Genomic DNA, 16062 nt, shown 5'->3' with positions numbered 1-16062 from the left:
AGTCTCCCCCCCACCCCAGTCATCAGCATAGTACAATCTTTTTTTACTCTTTAAAAACTTTGCATTATCAGTTAAATAATTGTCATAGATGAAATAATTTTATAATTATAGTTACTCCTGTTTTTGTTTTATTAATGAATAGTTTGATCACTAAGAAAATTTTAGTGGCACTGTAGGCTCAGTGCTGGACTGTGAACCACAAGATCAGCAGTTCAATCCCTGTAGCTGCTTCTTGGAAAACCTATATAGGGTTGGTATGAGTCTGAATCGACTTGACAGCACTTAACAACAACAAGAAAAATTGATTTTTAATAATTGCTCCTAGTTGAACATGTATTTGTGGGATTCTGAACACTGAGGTTAGAATTCCTCATTAATATCCCACATGAACTTTAAGGGAAAATCTTTCATTTTCTTTTGGTGAATCTTGTCAAATCTTTCACTTTGTTCAGCAGGCATGTGATTTTTCCAGTATCCAAAGGCTCATCTTCCTTCCCTCATATGTTACAAAAAGCACATTGAACTAATCCTTCTATTCATACCAGCCTCTGATGTGATCAAAGCAAAGATTGTGCATCACTTTTCCTCCTAAAAATGTTTTCATGAATTGCTCCAAGGTATTCATAAGTGTTCAGTCATTTCAAGAGATAGCATATCATCAAGAACCAATAGTACTGAAGGAAGAAATCCAATGTGCACTGAAGGCATTGGCAAAGAACAAGCCTCCAGGAATTGACAAGATACAAATTGAAATCTTTCAACAAACTGATGCAGCAGTGAAGGAAAGTTTGGAAGACAACTACCTAGCAATCTGATTAGAAAAGGGCCATATTTGTGCCCATAAGGATTCTAAGGACCATGTCAAAGAGAGATGACCTAACAGAATGTGGAAATCATTGGACAATATCATTAATATCTGATGCAAGTAAAATTTTGCTAAAGATAATTCAAAAATGGTTCCAACCATACATCAACAGGGAACTGCCAGAGGTCCAACCAGAATCAGATGAGGATATGAAGCAAGGGATATTATTGCTGACATAAGATCAATAATAACAGAAAGAAGTTTATAGATGCTTTACTGACTATGCAAAGGTTTTTAACTATGGGTATCATGACAAGCTATGAATAACGTTGTAAAGAGTGGGTATTCCAGAACACTTACTTAGTGTTCATGAGTAATCTGTGCATAGACCAAAAGGCAGTTGTTCACACAGAACAAGAGGATACTGAATGGTTTAAAATCAGGAAAGGTGTGCTCCATGGTTGTATTCTTTCACCATACTTATTCAGTCTGTACACTGAACAAATAATACGAGAAGCTGGATTATATGAAGAAGAATGTGGCATCAGGGTTGGAGGAAGACTCATTAATAATTTGCAATATGCAGATGGTATACTTTGCTTTCTGGAAGTGAAAAGAATTTAAAATGCTTACTGATGAAGATCAAAGACAATAATCTTCAGTATGCATTGCACCACAATGTAAACAAAAATCCTCAAAACTGGACCAGTAAATAGCAGTTAGTCACTGAAAATTAGTTATTTCAGTTAGTCACTGAAAATCTTATAAATAACAGTGAAACGTTGTCCGATATAGTATAGTACCAAAAGGTACAAGACACTCAGGATGGAAGGCACTCAAAATATGACTGAGGAAGAGCTGCCTTCTCAAAGTAGAGGTGACTTTAAAGATGTAAATGAACCTTCATTTGGTGATAGGGCACAACTCAAAATGGTAAGAAATATCTGCAGTTATTAATAATTGGAACATGGAATGCATGACGTATGGAACTAGGAAAATTGGAAATAATAAAAAATGAAATGGAACGCATAAAGACTGATCCCCTAGACGTTAGTGTGCTGAAATGCACTGGTATTGAGCATTGTGAATCACACAGTCAAATGGTTTACTATGTTGAAAACAACAAATTTAAGATGAATGGTGCTGCATTCATCATTATTATAACATTTCAAGATCTGGCTTGAAGTGCAATGCTGTCTGTGATAGGCTAATACCCATTTACTTAAGAAGAAGACCAGCTAATATCACTGCTATTGAATTTTGCACACCAACCACTAAAGCCAGTGGTGATGTAATTGAAGAATCCTACCAACTTCTGTTTGAAATTGATGAAACATGCAATCAAGATGCATTTACTGGTGATTGGAATGCGAAAGTTGGAAACAAAGAAAATATGGGAAATATGGTCTTGGTTGGAAAATATGACCTTGGTGTTAGAAATGATGCTGGAGATCACATGATGCTGGAGATCAATGACTTCTTCATAGCAATATACTTTTTTTCCCCACAAAATAAGCAGCAATTATACACATGGATCTCACTAAAGGGAGTACTCAGGAACCAAATTGACTTCATATGTGGAAATAAACTATGGAGAAGCTTATCATCATAAACCAAAACAAGGTAAGGATAGCAGTGGGATGGACCATCAACTGCTCATATGCAACTTCAGACTAAAACTGAAGAAAATTAAAACATGTCCATAACAGCCAATATGTAACCTTGAGTGTGTCCCACCTGAACTTAGAGACCATTTCAAGAACAGATTCAATGCCTTAGAAACTAATGACCAAAGACCAGAAAAATTGGGGGATGACATCAAGAACATCATACACAAAGAAAGCAAAAGCTCATTAAAAAGACAAGAAAGAAAGAAAAGACCAAAATAGATGTCAGACGAGACTTTGAAACTTACTCTTAAACAAAGAGAAGCTAAAGCGACTGTAAGAAATGAGGAAGTAAAAGAGCTGAACAGAAAACTTCAAAGGGGAGTTTTAGAAGACAAAGTAAAGTATTATAATGAAATGTGCAAGAACCTGGAGTTTGAAAACCAAAAAGGAAGAGCATACTCAACATTTCTCAAACTGAAAGAACTGAAGAAAAAAAACTTAAGTCTCAGAATGCAAAATTAAAGGATTCTATGGGCAAAATATTGAATGATGCGGGAAGCAACAAAAGAAGACAGAAGGAATACATGGAATCACTGTACCAAAAAGTACTGGTCAATGTTCATCCATTTCAGGAGGTAGCATATTATCAAGAACCGGTGGTCTTGAAGAAAGAAGGCTAAGTTGCACTGGTGAAAAAGAACTGATAGAATAACAACTAAAATGTTTCATCAAATGTATGCAGTGCTGGAGGCACTTACTTAACCCATACCAAGAAATTTAGGAGACAGCTGCCTGGCCAACTGACTGAAAGAGATCCATATTTGTGTTTATTCCAAGAAAAGGTGTCAATGTGGAAATTATTGACAACATAATTAACATCACAGTCAAGTAAAATGCTGCTGAAGATAATTCACAAGTATGGCAGTTCGAAGTTATTGTTGTGAAGTGCCATTGAGTCGATTCTGACTCATAGCCATGCTGTATAGGGTTTCCAAGGCGTGGCTGGTGTGTTTGAACTGCTGACCTTCTGGTTCAAACTGACCTTGCAGCCCAGTGTTTTCTTTATCCCACAGTGCCACATGAGGACTTTCCATGAGAGTAAAGGGGCCTAACACCAGAGAGCAGTGCTGGCCCTGAGGGTCAGGTATTAAGGGCTTTTATTGGGTTCTTAGGAGGGAAGGCAAAGGGGGTGTTTTGGACAAGTGGTTCCCTCTGGACTAGTATAACAGGATATGGGGAGGTTATGTTAGATATTGTCCATCTGGGTAAGCATCATGGGACATTGGAAGGCGATTAAAGATACCATCCATTGCTTGGCCTCATGGAGGTCATCTGTGGCTGCTGGGCATTTTAGGGAGTTACTCATCAGTGGGACTGGCTTTTCTCCATTCCTGAAAAACAAGCTCAGCCAAACTGTCTATGGACTCACTTATCAGTGGGAGCCAGAAGTTCTACATTCCTTCAAAACAAGCTAATGAAACAGGCTGGGGTCTTACAGAAGCTTGAACTCTGCAGCTAAGCCCTTTCATTTAGAACTGGCCCAGTAAGCTGTATCATGATAAGCGGGGAAAGGATTGAAACTGTTAAGGATTTCATTTACTTGGAGCCCGTGAAAACAGTAGTTAAGAAGTCAAAGGACTTTTTGGACAAATCTCTGCTGAAAAAGACCTCTTCAAAGTCATTGTTGTTGTTAGGTGCTATCATACAGTTAGTTCTATGAGATGCTTACAATATACTTTTTTATCTGTCTAATCCACACTGGACTGTGAACCACAAGGTCAGCAGTTCAAACCCATCAGCTACTCCTCAGAAACCCTATACAGGGTAGCTGTGATTCAGAACTGACTTGATAGCACTTAATAATTATCATCTTTTCATAATTTAGGGGGGAAAGGAAGCTTTGGCTTTTTAATTTCCTAAAATATCTCTCTTGTATGAAAGGGAAAAACAAAATTTTTTTTTCAAGAAACATCGTGTCTAAAACAAAATGCTGGAGCATATTTTTGCTAGCAAGGGATTGAGTTCAGCTCTGTCTCTTTGAAGAGCTTTCTGTTCTACCTCAGGCATAGACAGCAATCTTCCAGCCCTGCTCAGTTTTGACAGTGGAGAAGCCTACTAGTCTAAAAACTTCATTCCCCATAGATGTGTACACTAGCCTTGTATAGTCCTGGGTGATTCTCTCAGGGTTCACAAACAACATCTGCACAATGAAACGTGGATATTTTTAGAAAGAATTGTTAATGCAATTTTTTTTTATTAAACTACTTTAACACTTGGACTTTCTAATTCATATTCAAGTTGCATTCAATGCGTTTATTTTTTTGGTTGTTGTTTTAATTAGAGTTTTGTTCTACAAACAAGTTTGTAACCATAGATTTTGCCATTGGGGTTCCTACTAATGAGCCAATGAGAGAACTGTGGGAGGTGAAAAGTGATAGATCATTTTGACACTAGCTCTATTCAGAATCACTCTCTTTATCTTCACATCCATCACTACGCCACTTTCACACATGTAGGTGAATCCCTTTAACGGTGTGACAGGCGCCAGTGTAATTGTCTACCATGGTCCCTAACTGTGATGGTGATCTTGTAGATACATACAAGTAACTTTTTTATATGTTAGGTTCTATAAACATAAACTTTGCCATGAGTCATGTTAGATGTTGTCCTTTTCTCCTCCCCCTACTTGGTCTTTTAAGTGACAGATTCTCAGGAAAAAATTACTAGCTGAAAATGCATTGTCATTAAGTGCCATGGAATCAGTTCTGACTCATAGCAACACTGCAAGGGATTTCTAAGGCTTTTCAATCTTTGTGGAAGCAGAAACCCTTATTTTTTTCCTGTGGCGTGGCTGGTAGGCTTGAACTCAGACCTTGTGGTTTGCAGTCCAGTGCTTATTTTTATGCAGATAAGCAGCTATAGCATCTGATGAAGAGTAAGGACAGAACATCCATGGAGACAAATACGTAAAACCATTAATTCATGAGTCAGGAGGCACTTCTCTGTAGACAAGACTATACCAGTTAAAATATTTTTGTAAATTACTCAAATAACTACCGTTATAATATGTAGATGATGCTTAGAATTTAATGTTTAGTGAATCTCTTAGAATTCTACCATCCAGAAATGATCACAGTTAACCAAACACACAAGAAAAATTAGTGTATAACATTCTAAACTGTCTTCTATGCTTCACATAAACACACACAACAGGACCAGTATGACACTGTTTTGTAATCTGCTCTGGTAGCATAGTGGTTTCGAATCCGGTTGCTAACCTCAAGGTCGGCAGTTCGAAACTACCAGCCATTCCGTGGGAGAAAGATGAAGCCTTCTGCTCCGGTAAAGATTTACAGCCTTGGAAACCCTGTGTAGGGTCACTATGAGTCGGAACTGACTCCACGGTACTTAACAACAACAACATTTTCACTTGGAATCCTGGTGTGGTGCTTTAGGAGAAAGCATTTGCCGCAAGGTTGATTGGAACCTCAAGGTCGACAGTTCAAACTCACCACCTGCTTCTTGGAAACCCTATGCAGGATTGCTATGCGTAGGAACCAACTCAACAGCACTAATGATAACATTTAAGATCTTCAAATTAGATCAACAAGTATAGAAAAAAGATAATGCCCAGTTTAACAAATCGATATCTCCACTTAAAAAAAACCCATCGAAAATCCATATTATAAAACCAGTTTTCTCCAGTAAACATTTTTGTTGCCAGAATTCCTGTATAATCTTTGACCAAAAGGCCATTTCTTTCTAAGGTATCGTATTTCAGTGACTTTTTGTTGTCGTCATTAACTCTCTTGAAGTTGTCCTTGACTCATGGTGAACCCAGAAACTATGAAACATAATGTTTACCCCAAACTCGGCTATCCCTGTGATCAATAAGGTTTCCACTTGGGATTTTTAGATCTTTTCTGTAGCAACATGGAGTCCTGTGGTGGTGCTTTAGGATAAGCACTGGACTGCTAACTGAAAGGTCAGCAGTTCAAAACTATCAGTTGCTCCCCAGAAACCCTATACAGGGTTGCTATGAGTCAGAAGCAACTCGACAGCACTTAACAACAACAATAACTTTAACCACGTATTTGCTTTTTTATGGCAGATAATCAGCAATAGCATCTGATTAAGAGTAAGGGCAGAGCATCCATAGAGACAAATACGTAAAACCTCTAAATTCATGAATCAGGAGGGACTTCTTTTTTTTTGCAATTACTACATTTTTTTGCAAATAATGTGGGTGCTATACATTTTTTTCAAACTGAACGAACCCCTCACACATTAGTTTCCTCTGAGTGCTAGCAGTGTTATTTATATAGACATGTTACATGTGAAAAATATGGCACTTAGAATTTAGGAAAGCTTCCTCTTCTTACCCAGTTTATCCTTTCATTTTTACAGGCATAAGAAGGAAATATTAAATGCTACTAATGAATTTTTTTTTTTTTTTTTTTACATCTAATGCAGAGTCATTGAGGATTGGGAGATGAATTGATGAATTGCTATCAGGAGCTTGCTATCAGGAGCTACACAAATTCAGTTTTTAGAAATATATACCCGAAGCAAACCCATTGCCAGCAAGTCAATTTTGACTCCTAAACTATGTCCTGTGGAGCCACTGCACCTTTTGTTAGCATCCAAACACTTAACCACTGGGACATAAGGGCTCCTTTCAAATATATGTTGTTGTTGTTTAGTGCCATGCCACTGAATATATACAGCAATTCAAATCAGGCTAATGAAATACAGCCCAGCATAGGCCTCAGAAGATACTTAAATTAACAACATTGCTTTCTAGTTTGCAAAGGAATTCTTTAATGTGCAAAAGGTGCTTCAGGAATGCCTTAAATTATTCTAAGTGTTTTCATTCTCTAGAATGTCTTAATAGTTATGTGTGTGTGTTTTTTTTATTGTAAAAGCAATATGTGTTCCTTGTAAAAATAAATAAATAAATAATGCATGTAAAAAACGTGAAAGAAAATTAAAATCATCAGTGATTACACCACTCAGAGAAAAACTCCAGGAGCAAGATACATATTTCCAGAGTTTTAAATTTGCAAATGTATGCTTATAAAATTAGAATCATATTATACTTAACAAATTTTTTTGTTATTGTTTTAAATATAACTCTGTATTGTGAATATATTTGCTTGGCTTTGTCAAGAAAATTTATGACTTTGAAATATGCAAAACATTTAGCAGTGCCATTGAAGAAAAAGATCTGGCAGTCTACTTTTGAAAGGTCAGTGCTTTGAAAAACCCATGGAACAGATTTACTCTGCACACATGGGGACACCTTGAGTTGAAAGCAACCCCACAGCAATTAACAGCAACCTCTTTTTTAATCAAGAATAGAAAGTGGTACACTTTGGAGAGGAGTCAGGCAATTATTTAGAGCAAGAAACTCGAAATAGTTCAAACCTAGATGTTTATATTCATAGACTCTCTGTAGAATATTTCTTGTAAATAGAATCTCTATAGAATATTTCTTACAAATGAACACTGTCTACATAGAAAAATCCTAGTTTAAACCCAATAAATTATATACTTTGGAGACATTTTAAATGATCTGTTTTCACAGTAGAAGTGGAGAAGAACTAATTTTTTTTTAGTTTTTATTATGAATTGAGTGATTGTTTACATGGGAGAACATCAGCTTTGCATTCATTCTATCGTATTTCATTTCATTGCAATGACTACAATCCCCGCCATGCATCATCATTCAACAGCATTTGCTTCCAAGCCCTCTGTTTTTTGGATGTACACCGAAGCACTCAGAAATATATAACCATTCAAACAACCAAAGGGTGCACCCCACAGACCTGCCCCCGGGCCATCAACACACAGCTCCTCTTCCTCCCTGAGTCCAGAGTCCCCAGCTACTCCATCTCTCCATGTCATTGTCTCTGCCTCCATTTCTGATGTCACTGCTTCTCTGGATAGGGTCCTGCACTCCACTCTTCTCCCTTGATGGTCCCAGGGCCCTCCGCTCCTAGACTGCAAGATCAACCACTTCTCTCCTTTTGTTACAAAAAATCTACCTTTACATTTGCAACATTCACAGTCAGTCCTGATAGCAGTTATTCACTATTGAACCACATGAGTCTTATCCCCATCTCTTTTCACCAACCTTGGTGATAGGCTGGAAACCACTCTGAAAATTCTACCTTCCCTGGCTCCCTCTTGAAAGCTTGTAAGCCGGTCACTTCGTGCCTTTGTAGCCCCCCACCCCTTTGGGTAGCCAATGTCTTAAGTTGCCCATCCCTGTCTACCCTATATACCCAGGGGGTGGGAATTATTCTTGCTGTAAAGATTCATTCCCTCTTTTGAGCTATTACATCCATAAGTATAGGTCAAGTTCATCAAATTGCAGCAAATTACTCTTTTTTTCCCTCTTCTCTCTTCGTCTAGTTGAACTCTGATCATCCAGCCATTGAAGCCAGGTCAAATGGGTACTATCTGCAAGTGCGGGTATTCTTGTGTGTTTCCCCTCACTTCCTATCGGCTGGATGCTTCACTCTCTGCTCTAGTCCTCTGTGGCAATGTCCTTGTCCATGGGATCAGGAGTTCCCAGGTCTCGCTATACTGCTGGTCAATCTAGGTTGACAGGAGAAAAGATTTGATTTTAACAAACAAAAACACTGTTACTATTTATTTAGCAACCCTATAGTATAGATAGTTACTGGTTCTGTTGCTGAGTACATTTCTAGTAAGGACTCAAAAACAAATAGAAAAGATTGAGAAACCTAACTGTAAGAAGAAATCTGCCCCAGTTGAGAAAACAAAACAAAACAAAAAGAATGCACTTTAAACTCACTCTATGCTTTGGAGGGTTTTATTATTCTAGTATTAGGTAAGCAGTTGCATTTGTCCTCGGCCAACTCAAAGTTTTTTGTTTTTCTTTTTTTCCAGATTGATGATTACCCAGAATTTCTAACTGGACCAGACAGAGAAATCAACCAACACATTCGTATTATCTATTCTTCAACTTCTTTGAAAAAAGAGTGTGAAAAATCAAAAGGTGTCAGGAAATTCCTATTACCATTTCAGCGTGTCAATACTAAAAACAAAAAAGGTATATAGTGTGTTTTCTTTAAATGACACCAAAAAAGATGTTTGTCATATTACGGAAACTCAATCAATTCATTTTCAGCAGTCCAGTGCCAAGCACATATCTATGAATGTGGAAATGAAGTGTGTATACTAAGTATTGGTTGAAAAAAAAAAAAAAAGAGTGAGTTAGAATCCAAATCCCTTTTGATCCGTTCTTTATCTGAGTTAATAATCTGACAAACGCAGATTTCGAAGAAAAACCTAGCGAGGAAAAGCAAACGGGTAACTCTAATGATTGTGAACCAGGCTTTAGAGTCTGTTAATCTTGGACCTTCTCCCAGTAAGGAGAGCCACAAGGTCCTGCCTTGCTATAGATCCAAAAATATTAATCCAAAAATATATATTGAGAATCTGCCCACCCCCAAGAACTGTGCTACCGACCCAGGTGAAAGGCTTGAAAGTTGTCATTAGATGTTGTCTTTAAAGACCTCAGTGTCTGATGCAGGGTTTTTTTCCTACCCAGAAAGGTCCACAGTTGGGTGGGGATGAAGGGACGATGACTCTCATGGTTCCTGGCACTCACTTGAATCAATCAGCCTCTCTGCTTTAGAGTTCACAGTTTGAACTTGCCTTGAGCCTTTCCTACGAAAAAGTTTTAAAAATCCAAAGCCAAATCGATTTTAAAAAGAGGCTATAATACATAATTCAACGAGCCCTGGTAGCATAGTAGGTTACGAGTTGGGTTGTAAACTTACAGCTGCTCTGCAGGAAAAAGATGAGGCTTTCTGCCCTCAGAAAGATTTACAGCCTCAGAAACCCTATGGTTGGTTATGTTCCGTGGATTTGGTTCTGACTCAGAGCAAACTATATAGGGTTTCTAAGGCTATAAAGGTTTTACGGGAGCAGAAAGCCTCACCTTTCTCCTGCCAACAGCTGATAGTTTCGAAGCTATGCATTAGAATCGACTCCATGATACACAACCACTACCACAATCATAATACATCGTTCAGAATTAAACTGTTTAGTTTCATAATCTCTATATACGAGAGGACTTCAGAAAGTTTGTAGGAAAGTTATATTGTTTTTAAATTGCATTTTTCCATTTTGAAGCTCCCTCATAGTTAAGGTCCCTGGGAGCTCTGGTAGTGTTGTAGGATAAGCATTGGACTGCTAAATACAAGGTCAGCAGTTGAAATCCACCAGTGACTCCTTGGGAGAAGGATGAGGTTGTATGTTCCTGTAAAGATTTGCTGTCTCGGAAACCCTCCATAGGGACACTATGAGTTGGAATCGACTCCGTGGCAGTGGGTTTGGATGGTAAAGTTTATGCTTGACTTCTAACCCAGTGACTTTGCTTCCATCAAGACTGTTGTTATTAAGTGTCATGGAGCCAGTTCTTACTCATAGAGACCCTGTGCAGGGTTTCTAAGGAGTGGCTGATGTGTTTGAACCATTGTTGTTGTTGTTGTCAGGTGCCATCGAGTCGGCCTGTACCATTAGTAGTACAATGCTGATGCTGTAATTGACTCCATAGCAACAGGTTTCTTTCAAGAGAGCTTTAAAATGTTTGTGGGAAAATGGTATTAAAAGATAATAGAATGTGTGTACTATTTGAAGCCTCTGTAGTTGGGTGCTGGTGAAAAGAACTCTTGATGTGACACTGCGGGTTAATGCGTTCGGTTTGAACTGCAAGGTCAGCGGTTCAAGCTCACCAGCCACTCCTTGGAAACCCTATACAGGGCCATTATGAGTCAGACCCGATTCCATGGCACTTATCAGTGACAACAACAATAAACCCAGGTGTGAATCCTGACTGACATTTCCTAGTGTGAAACCTTTGTGAGCCATTGTAGGAAATGAAGTAAGGGGGCTGGGCTGGGCACACAGCTAGGAACCAGCTAGTCATATGATTTCGCTCTTAGCATAGGAGGTCAAGGCAAGAATGAAGGTCTAAGGTGGTTCATTCATAGGCCCTTCTACTTTTGGCACCCAGCCAGTATCACTAGATGAGCCACCCATCCCAGCCCATCCATTCTCCTCTGGACTTCACTTCCATTCAGAAACAGAGCCTCTTGATTAACTTACCAAATGTGGGGGAATTGTTTAGTGTTTGTATACTTTCAAGGACAGACACCTTTCTACACTGACTCTAGGTTTTGTAATTACCAAGCTTATTAAATCCCTAGCTGCTCACCGGGTCTCTTGCTACACTAATTAGGCTATCTAACGGGTGTTGGTTGCCTTAAATGCATATTTATTTTTGTCCACAAGCATAATTATCTGTGTATTGTTTTTTCTTTCCAACATGTGTAAGAAGATGAAATAACATTAAAGAAGGCAATTACACAAAGAAATTTTATGAAATTTAAATGCCTAGAAACTTTGCAAATGGTGTCAAAGCAGTGACAAATTAAAAAACAACACACCAAACTTAATTGGTGTCTGTATGCATGGCTATCCATAGAATGTGATCACCACCTTACCTATTCATTTACTTACACCCCTAAAGGTAACATTTGATACTTGAGTGGGGATTTTAGAAAACCAAAGCCAAGGAGCTACAGCATATATTATATTGTTGTTGTTGTGTGCTATGGAGTCGGTTCTGACTCATAGCGACCCTGCACAGGGTTTCTGAGGCTGTAAATCTTTCTGGGAGCAGAAAGCCTCATCTTTCTCCAGCAACAGCTGGTAGTTTCCAACTGCTGACCTTGAGGTTAGCAGCCCAATTCGTAACCACTATGAGCACACATTATAGGGGGAAAAATGTTCTCCCTTCCTGCATGTCATCAGTGATGTGTTTCCAGTTCTCCAGGCTTCTTGTTCCCTGGGTTAGATGTTACTGTAGACCCAGGACTCTTGTGGTTCACCTCATGGACTCTCTGTAATATGTAGCCCTGAAGCAACAGACAGGCTCAACCTTGTCTGACAAGTCATTTACTAAAACCCTAAAGTTAAGGATGATGATGTCATGCCCAGAAATGCAGCGCACGTTAATGACTGAGCATTTAAGTAAAGATAATTGTTTGGGCTGATTCCAAACCCCTTGGGTGAAAGCGTAGGGAATATTTATGTCATGCAGTGAAAGTACTTTCACTCCAATCAAGTAGATCAAGTTGAACAAAGAAATCTCTAAACTGTAAATCATTTATGGTAAAAATTCTTAAAGTTTAAAATCACTACACTTTTAACAGGCCCAACTGGTTTGTGTGTGTGTGTGTGTGTTTTGAGATTTATAGAGAAAGAGGCTGTCCTCTGTAGTTTACATTTTACATGTGGCGTTATATGAGGGGGCTTCAGAAAGTTTTTAGAAAAATTCCATTAACTTTAATTGCCACTTTAGGCTTCTTTTTATTCACAAAACTCTAAGAACATACGAAAGGAACACAGTTTGAGTCACTGGAGGATGCCAAAGCAGCCGTTTTGTTGTGGAGTAGATCGAAGAACACAGAATTCTTTAGGGAAGAATTAGACAGTTGGAAACATTGCCTTCAGAAGTGTATAGACCTAGATGGAGAATGTGTCAAGAAACAGTAGCTTCACATTTTGATGTTTTGTTTCATGAAGATTTCCATGACTGCATCAATACTTTCTGACTTATCCTCATATATCCTAAAACCTATCCAGTACTGCTATGGGATCTAACTAGAACAATAAGGTACACTCCAAAGTGCACTGATTACAGTGTCAGTTTTAGTAGATAATTGTCACATACGAAACTTGAAGTATAATTGAGCCTCCAGCAATTGAGAATGTAGATACATTATTTATGTAGAGTCCCTCCCTAAAAATGTTCTTCAGTTGAGCAGCCCTACTGAACATGCCATCAGATATGTATTATAGTAAATGACGGAAGGACATTACCTGTCAGCCACTATAGAAGTGTATAAGCTACACAGAATAGAATACACTGTTGGATAACTGCATATTCAGGATCTCTTGTCCTTATTGCTGAGACCTGCCAGACTTTGATTATTGGGATCCAGAAAGTCCACCAAGGGCAGAAAGAATGATCCAACTTTTTAAATGAAAACACAGGTGGTCCTAACATTCTCCAGACCATGTTACAAATTAAAACCTAGAGTTAAACCATGTTACAAATTAAAACCTAAAGTTAATAGACATTGATGCTGAAGCTGTTTTGTTGCAGTCTTCTAATAACTCTCCTGGAGTCTTGGTCTGGTGTTGGAGGGTAAGCACTGGACAGGAAGGTTGGTTTGAACAAAAAAGTTGGAGGTTCAAACTCCCCAGCCACTCCTTGGAAACCCTATACAGGGTTGATAAGAGTTGGAACTGACTTGATGGTATTTAACAATAACAATAATGACCTACACAACAAAAGTTCAAGTTAGATTGGTTAATTTGGATGAAATCAGGATTAAGACACAATTTAAACCTTAGGTACAGGTTGATAATTTGGCAATAAAAATTTCCTAATAGATTAGTCTCAGTGAAACCTACCAACAAAAGTGCTAATGTGTTCCACTTAATTCCAGTGATAGTTAAAAGTATTATTTGTACCACAATTAGTACCAACAAGTGTGAAACGAGTACTATTAGAAGCGTCTATGGTGATTTGGACCTTAAGCATTTAAGTGAGGATTTTTAGCTTGCAAATAGGAAAAATTGATTCTGGGTGTTTGTTGACAGGCTTTTGAAGTCTCTCAGGGGAATCAAAGGAAGAAGAGACTAGCTAAAAGTGGAAGGCCAGAAATTGAGGGGTTGAGCAGCCTGTGGTAGACATATACAATGGAATGGTACTCAGCTATAACAAGAAATGAAGTCCTGGTACATAGTACAACATGGATAAACTATGAACGTGCCATGCTGAGTCACAAAATGATACATATTAAATGATTCCATGTATATGAGATATCCAGAATAGGCAAGTGTATAGAAACCAAAGCTTATTAGTGGTTATAAGGAGCTAATGGGAATGATGGAAAGGGAGAACATTGCTTAGGGAAAATTGAGCTTCTATTAAGGGCAATCGAAATGTTGGAAATAGATAATGATGATGGCTGAACAACACGATGGATGGTGTCACTAAATTGTATGTGTGAAGAATATTGAAATAGCAGGGTTTTTTAAAGCATATGTACTTATCACCGTTTTATTTCTTAATAAAGAAAATGTTGCTGTTGTAAATGCTGTTGAGTCAGTTCCAACTCATAATGACCCTGTTTAGAGTTTCTGAGGAGCTGCTGGTAGGTTTGAACTGCTGACCTTTTGGTTAGGAGTCCAGTGCTTATCCTGCAGTGCCACACTGCACTCCAAAGCAACCTGTACAGAAGAAATGATAAATACAGCTACTCCAAAAGAAATTTGGCTATTCCAAAAGAAATGAGGCGGTAGGGAAAAATGAAGTCAGAGAGTCTGTGGTCTTAAACGACTGTGGTTAGAATGCATTTCTTTTGCACATTTTACAGAAGCATTTGACTATGTGAACATACTGTTAGCTGAAGCTTTAGTGCCCTTCCCTTGCATGGATCCTTTCAAGCCCAGCATATAACATTAGACTTGCAAGTTTGTATGGAATTTATGAATGGTCATCAAATCAGTGCATGTGACTTTGTCTTCTTGACCAATTATTATTTAATGATGGAGTAATTTTTTTTCCCAAATAACTTTAAAAACTTTTATTTTATATTTTAGTCAAGGAAAGGAATAATGGTCCTGTTTTTTGGAGACTTAAAGAGCCCAGAAATCTAACGGAATCATTTATCAGGTGAGATTATTGCTTGCTGATCAACTCATTTTACATTTCAATTCGAGTTTCTTATGACTTTTTCTCTGCTAATGGCTTTGAATGGAATTCTCATACATGTAACAATGAAGATAATTTGATTTTGAAAGAAATCTTAAATTCAAATCCAGTTCATTAGATAGTAAAGTATAATTTTTCTCATTTCAACTTAATATACTGTTGTTGTTGTTGTTAGGTACCATTAGTTGGTACCGAGTCATAGTGACGCTATTTCTATGCACAACAGAATGAAACACTGTCCGATCCTGTGCCAAACTCACAATCGTTGCCACGCCTGACCCCGTTGCTGCTGCCACTGTATCAGTCAGTCTCACTGGGGGTCTTTTTCTTTTTCTTTGAATGTCTGCTCTACCAAACATGATGTTCTTCTCCAGGGACTGATCCCTCTTGATAATATGTCTGCAGTGTGAGAGCTGAAGTCTGACCATCCTGGCTTCCAAGGAGCACTCTGGCTGTACTTCTTCCAACACAGATCTATTTGTTCTATAAGTAACATCCATATGAAAGGAGAAAGATTGAAGTTGTCAAAGACTTCATTTTTCTGGGCTTAGCCATCAACACTCATGGAAGCAGCAATCAAGAAATCAAATGTATTTATTGCATAAGGCAAATCTACTGCACAAGACCTCTTTGAAGTGTTGAAAAGCAAAGATACTTTGCTTCATTACATGGTTGCAATCTCCTCCATGTACCAATAGTTAACAGTATTTACCTCAATTTACTTATGTTTTGCATTGTTTCCTGTGTCTCCTGCCACCTTTAACTTTCTTGGCTAATCTCCCACTTGTTATATATTGCCTGCCCTGTCACCCATGTTACCA

General features: G+C 38.2%; 1 protein-coding gene across 1 annotated transcript in view; it reads left to right on the top strand.

The window, feature by feature from the left end:
• The window catches only part of LOC102813636 (chromosome unknown open reading frame, human C12orf56), an 87863-nt gene that overhangs the window by 18677 nt on the left and 53124 nt on the right, over positions 1 to 16062 (top strand). The window contains exons 2-3 of the mRNA XM_006859607.1: positions 9334 to 9496; positions 15130 to 15202. Of these exons, the coding sequence (XP_006859669.1) occupies positions 9334 to 9496; positions 15130 to 15202 (236 nt within the window). The remainder of the gene's footprint in view (positions 1 to 9333; positions 9497 to 15129; positions 15203 to 16062) is intronic.

This window comes from Chrysochloris asiatica, unplaced genomic scaffold (assembly GCF_000296735.1).
Source record: "Chrysochloris asiatica unplaced genomic scaffold, ChrAsi1.0 scaffold00033, whole genome shotgun sequence".
Classification (NCBI taxonomy): Eukaryota; Metazoa; Chordata; class Mammalia; order Afrosoricida; family Chrysochloridae; genus Chrysochloris; species Chrysochloris asiatica.
Note: the sequence above shows the minus strand (reverse complement) of the source record. Positions and strands in the feature narration are given on the sequence as shown.